We start from the raw sequence: 6,333 nt of genomic DNA, 5'->3' as shown, positions 1-6,333 counted from the left end.
GGATCCAAGCCCTTGACCTTGGTGTTATAAAGTGATATATACTACCTACAAGGCTTGAGTATGAAAGATCAAGAGGTATTCTACCAGGAAAAGATTAACTGCGTCTATTTCTTTCAGGGACCTTCCTTGTAAAAGATGGCTGCTTGTGGGTAGAATGTAAAGATTTAGAATCTGGTGTTAGGGACAGCCATCTTTTAGTTTCTTCCAGTTCTAACACTATTATCACATCAAGACTTAAAAACTTTTGTAGAATTAGGGGAAATATTATGCTGGGAATTTGAAAAATTCTCACAAAGAGAAGGGGATTTAAAAAAACAGACATGGATTCACCCTGTCATGGCATCATGATGAGGGGTCTTCCAGCAACTCTATTTTGCACTAATATAATTCTCTTTAATTCATTATGAAGCTTACAGAAACATGAAATGCCCTTTTTGCTATAGAGTCAAACTTGCCAAATCCTCTCTCACTACTTACTAGTTTTGTGACCTTTTTGGGGAGAAAATTGTGAAACTATTGAGAGAATTTTAACAGTCACATTTCCAACATGAGAATAGACTACATGGTTTTGGCTTATTTTCATTTAGACCTATGGTTGCCCTTCACCTGTTTCTGGCGTTTGGTAGAATCTTCCCCTTGTCCTCAGGACCATCTCTATGTTCATCCCCTGTTTTGTGTTCTTTTATGAGATGGTCATTTAGGTGCAGCCACAAGAGGAGACACAGGAAAGGCTTAAGAAGACAAAGTCTATTATATTCACAGGTCCCAGAGACAGGAGGCATGGCATTCCACCCAAGGCCCCATGGGGAAGACTCAGGCTGGTCAGGAGGAGGAAGACAGGAGTTAGCAGAAGTTTTAAGCCAGAGCCTCTGTGAGGATTTTCTTAAGAATGGCTAGTTTGAGTAATTTCCATCGGCTCTAAGATTTGGGGTGGGGGGTCCCTAGTGTGTCAGGCCCTGGGGTGATTAAGGCAGAGGGATATTGCCTTCTAGGATGTAAGGGCCAGATGGAGGAGGTGTGGCTCTGGACTGGTTAGTTTTTATATCAAGGGTATGCTTCTGGTTAAGCCTTTTGCTATCTCTTAAGAATTGGCTAGCCTGGAGAGGAGCACTCTCTTCCCAGCCAGGAAGGTTTTTAAGATGCCAAAACATTATCATATACATAAATATATACTGTGCATGATGATGATACACACACACACACACACGCACACACGCGCGCACACACGCACACACGCGCGCACACACACATCCCTAGTCTTTGCCTGAGCCAGTTTCTGTTGATCTGCTTCCAGGCCAGGCCCTTGAACCATCTTCTCTCTTGACCAAATAGTATCCTGACTTTCAGTCGGTATTTCTTCTTGTTGAGGTTGTTCGTCACTGGGATGCTGGGCAACCACAGATCTAAATAGCTGGGAACAGGTTATTTTACTTTTTGTTGGCCCAGTTTTCTGATCATAGGAATTATTGTCTTGAAGATCTTTTATGAAGCTTAAGTGACATACTATTTGGAAAGCATGTAGCACAGTGCCTGGTATCAAGTAGGTCTTCAATGAACATGATCTTAATTCAAGTAATAGTTATTAAGGAGCTCCTCTGTGCCACGGATGAGACAGAAGAAGAAGGGGAAAGGAGTACCTGGCCCTTCCAGTCGATCATAGAGCGATCAGCGTGGGTGGAACCAAGAATGGCAGACCGAGACTAAAGCTAAGAAGGTGAGATTTGAGGCTGGACAGGAAAGCAGGAGATTTCATCGGTAATGGCCTTGTTTACTCTTGGGGATTTAAAACTTTATCCTAAATAAGATGTACAGCCATTAAAAGTTTGTAATCAGGGAATGGACATCATCTGAAGGAGAAGTCAATCATGTCAAATGCTGCAAAACTTGGGTCCAATAACATGAGAACTGAAACAATGTCTGTGTGATTTGCAACAGGAGATCATTAGTGTCCTTGGTGAGAGCAGTTTTCAGAGGAGAGTATGGGCAGAAGCCAGATGACGCTGGGTGGTGATATGAATTGGAAATAAGAAGACAGTCACAGCACGTTGGTAGAATAGATGTCCCATGCAGGTAGGGAGTTTTGTTTGCTGTGTTCTTTGCCGAATCTCATACTTAAAACAAAGCCTGGCACGTAGTTGACACTTAGCAAATACTTGCTGAATAAACGAATTAACTATTTATAAAATTTGTCTCTAAAGGGAAAGATGGACCTATACTTTGATGAGTTGAAGGACTGAGACTGAGTGGACTTTATTTGAAGTGGGAAATCAGGTTTAAATGCTGGCAAGAAAGGAGCTGGAGAAGAAAGAGGGATCAGAGGTGAGCAAGAAAGTAGGGAAACTCTGAGGAATGAGGCTCTACGGAGGCAGGAGGAACAGGATACCAAGGGCAGGTGGAAGAGTTTGACTCAGAAGGAGCAAGTTCCCCTCAGATTCTAACAGGAAGAAGGATGAGTAGGTCCAAGCTGGTGGCAGAGGCTGAGCAAAATTTGTATGGAGGTTTTATTGTCTCTTGAAATGGGAAATGAGATTGTTGGCTGAGAATGAGCAGGAAAGAGGAGAAGAAGAGAGTATAGAGTAGATTTGAAACAGTCACTGTGAAAAGTGAGAGCGTGCTGGGAACACAAAAGTATGGCCGGTGCTGAGGTACTTTTGAGACTGCACGCTGTGAATGCAGAATTCCGCCTACGTGGGCTATGACCCTTTTACTTCCTCCTCACCCCATATCAGTTCTCTACCTAATTTCTTATATAATTGAATTTCTCATTTTGACCTACTAAAGAAGCATACAGATTTATTTAGCTTGCAGTTAAGTAACTTCCCTGGGACAGGGAAGTTATTCTTAACCCAGGTGTCCACATTGGGCAAATTGCAAGTTGCAAATCAAAGGCCAATCTTTAGGCCAGCAAGGTCACAAATTTCTGAGGGTTTCATAGGGTTGAAATTGCACATGGTATGATACCTGAAATCCTAGATTAATGGGTGAGAAACTGTGAAATTAATTGAGCTCATTTCAGAATGCATCAGATATCAAAACAAATAACTCTTAAGATGCCTTATCAGTGCATCTGTTCTTTGAAAAAGATAAGGTGCTATTTGGCTTCATTTCTCCAAGTAGATCACAGGTGGGAATGCAAAGTGGTATAAACACTTTGGAAAGATATTCTGACAGTTTCTTTCAAAAGTAAACATACTCATCCCACGGTTCAGCAATCTCACTCCTTGATATTTACCCTAACTACCTGAAAATTTATATCTCCTTAAAAACTTGCACATGGATGTTTATAGAAGCTTTATTTATTACTAACCAAACTTGGAAGCAACCACGATGCCCTTCAGTAGGAGAATGGATAAATAAACTGGTCCATCCAGACAATGGAATATTATTCAGCGCTAAAAAGAAATGAGCTATCAAGCCATGTAGAGACATGGAGGAACCTTAAGTACATATTAAAAGAAGCCAATCTGAAAAGGCTACATAGTGTATATGATTCCAACTATGTGACATTTGGGAAAGGCAAAACTGTGGAGATAGGAAAAAAATCAACAGTTAGGGAGATTGGGGGAACAGAGGGATGAACAGGCAAAGCACAGAAGATTTTTAGGGCAATGAAACTATTCTGTATTATATTATAATGGTGGATACATGATCTTCTACATTTGCCAAAACCCACAGAATGTATAACACTGAGATGAACCCTAATGTAAATTATGGACTTTGGGTGATTAAAAAAAAATACATTCTGGATATATACTCATATGTATGACATCTTTCTATCTATCATCTACCTAGGTATGTACATATATGAGGGTACTTCAAAAAGTTCATGGAAAAATAGAATTAAAAGATAGTACGAATCTTTCTCTGAACTTTTTGAAGACCCCTCGTATACTGATATCTCCATATCCACTGCCATTCTCCTCAATGCCTTTCCCTTTAGGGACAGAATGAGGAAAAGAAATAAGATCAATCTTGCTGCCCCAAGAGACTGTAGCAAATCTCTTTATACCTGCCATATTCTGCCACTGTGGGTCTCTTTGGGACTATTTGTGTGCTTCCAATTCTCTCTGGGGAGAGAGCCCTGTAACAAGGCCTTGGGCTCACTGTCCTCTGCCCACATACAGGTGCACCAGGTTATTTACAAGTGATTTGTTTGGCTGCTTCTTAGAGCCTGCTCAGCACAGGTGTAGGGGCCTGGAGGGAGCTTGGAGGGGACTGCAGTCAGGGAGGCTCACTGGCTGGCACTGGGAGAAAAGCCAATCTCACTTGCTAACTCTGTAGGTATTAAGTATATCCATGCATTTCAAAGACAGAGGATGAGACTAGAGCAGAATATCAACAAGAGTGAATAAAAATCAGGCACTTTAGACTAAAAAGACTAACTTTTCTGAAAAAACACTCCCAAAATTTACAGCTGAAATTAAAACAAATATTTGCAATGAATTTTACACATCAGCTTTTATATTAATCTGAATTTTAAATCTTTAAAAATACACTGGTAATAAATATCAGAAATCCATTCTTACCCTCAATAAATTTTTCAGAAAAATTTCTTATGCAGGCATACTATTCAGGGAGCTTTTAATAAAAGTCATATTTTTCAAATTCTTTTTTTTTTCTTATATACTTTCAGTTGGGGTTGGCAGTCCTCAATTTGAACTTCTTTTTAAAGGTGTTTTAGATTTTGAGGGAAATTTTCTTTCCTTCAGTTAATATTTGTTGACCTTTAGGCTGATTAGTGATTAGAAGAGTAAGTCTGAGATACTATAGATGAAAAGAAAGTAGTATATTTAAGTTTGGAGAGGCTTTTGAAATGTTCTTGTAGTTGTACTATCACCTCTGGACACTGTGGTGTTGGATCTTGTCCAAAAGTCTTACAGAGGTGTGACTGACACTCAGGCAAGAATTACCTAGGTTCACACAGGCTTACGTAGATGGTGTAGCAAGTTCACCAAGGGAAAGCTTTAACGCTCTGTTGGTTGTGACGGGGTAAGTGATAGAACTGCTCTGGAGTATTCTACCTACATTATTATTATTGTTATTATACTAACAATTTGGAGTTCTTGGGCTGGCCAGTTAGCTGAGTTGGTTAGAGCATGGTGTTATGACACCAAGGTCAAGGGTTTGAATCCCTGTACAGGCAAGCTGTACACACACACACACATACACACAAATAAATAAATAAATAAAATTTTAAAATTACTTTTTATTTATTTAATTTTAATTTTTTTTGGCAGCTGGCTGATATGAAGATCTGAACCCTTGACCTTGGTGTTATCAGCACCATGCTTTTCCAAGTGAGCAAACTGACCAGCCCCTATTTTTAATTTAACTTAATTAATTTATCCTACTCATTAAATTTCATAATAAGCTTACATAATTAAATCCTGTTTGTATTTTCTTTGTACACCTGAGGCCATCCCAGTTCATCCCCTGGCTTCCTTGATCCCTAAGCCCATGCTATTACTGATCACACTGTGTAAATACATGGTGTATTAGTCAGGGTTCCCCAGAGGAACAGACTGATAGAATATATATATATATATATATATATATATATATATATATATATATGCGCTACGGAATACTACTCAGCCACAAAAATGAATGAAATTCTGCCATTCATAGTAACATGGATGAACTTCTTAGAAAATTATGTTGAGTGAAATAAGCCAGGCACAGAAGGAAAAATAGCACACATCCTCACTCATCAGTGGGAGCTAAGAGAGAAAGATGGAAAGAAAAAATGACTATAGAGGTGTTTTGAAATTTCTGAGGGAGAGAGCATACCTAGGGTTTCCTGGGGTGGAGGGGTACAGGGGAAGAGAGGTCGGGGAGCAGTTGGGTATGGGACATGGGGAAAAATGGCAATTTGTGGTAATGGGCATGCTGATAGTATTGATCTGATCATCACATGTGGTGAGGTAGGTGGCGATTGTCAGCTTTTACCCCACGAACATGCATAATCAATTAAAAAGCAATTATAGTAATTATTATTTATTCACTACATAAATCAGAACCTGTACCTCAGAGTCAGCTAATTACTCTTTAGAGGTCTGTATGCCCATCAGTAGCAGAAGCACAAGAATTCACGTTCTATCAAAGAAGGTGTTAAGAGAGAATGAAAACACTTTAACCAGAGATAAGATTTTATCTAAGAGACTATCCAAAATGGAAATTCTGTGCAAATCTCTTTGAAATTATCATACAAAACTTTTCTCTGCTTCCCTAATTTACAGTGATGAGCCCCTTGAGTACAATCAGGAAATATGCTAAAATTATCAATCTGCATTTGTGTTTTCATTTGAAGGAACAAAAGTCTACAGTGATAAG

At 39.4% G+C, this 6,333-nt stretch overlaps 1 protein-coding gene across 1 annotated transcript; it reads right to left on the bottom strand.

Annotated features, from left to right (window-relative positions):
- Positions 1-602: 602 nt before the first annotated feature.
- LOC103588504 (X antigen family member 3-like) lies at positions 603-1,658 on the bottom strand. The gene is made up of 3 exons (XM_008570191.1): positions 1,638-1,658; positions 1,242-1,387; positions 603-654 (listed from the first exon to the last, which is right to left on the bottom strand). Exons 1-3 carry the CDS (start codon positions 1,656-1,658, stop codon positions 603-605), a joined length of 219 nt encoding a protein of 72 aa, XP_008568413.1.
- Between the last annotated feature and the right edge of the window lie 4,675 nt (positions 1,659-6,333).

This window comes from Galeopterus variegatus, unplaced genomic scaffold (assembly GCF_000696425.1).
Source record: "Galeopterus variegatus unplaced genomic scaffold, G_variegatus-3.0.2 Scaffold578, whole genome shotgun sequence".
NCBI classification, from domain to species: domain Eukaryota; kingdom Metazoa; phylum Chordata; class Mammalia; order Dermoptera; family Cynocephalidae; genus Galeopterus; species Galeopterus variegatus.
The sequence above is the reverse complement of the archived record's forward strand: the minus strand, read 5'-3'. Positions and strand labels throughout refer to the sequence as shown.

What these genes read in the sequence shown, in the direction of transcription:
- LOC103588504 (XM_008570191.1), bottom strand. Translation starts at nt 1,658, where the DNA reads ATGATCGACTGGAAGGGCCAG. An exon ending in TGATCGACTGGAAGGGCCAG is followed by an intron (nt 1,388 to 1,637) that starts GTACTCCTTTCC and finishes GTGGTTGCCCAG; the next exon opens with CATCCCAGTGACGAACAACC. An exon ending in AAGACTAGGGATGTGTGTGT is followed by an intron (nt 655 to 1,241) that starts GCGCGCGTGTGT and finishes GGATGAACATAG; the next exon opens with AGATGGTCCTGAGGACAAGG.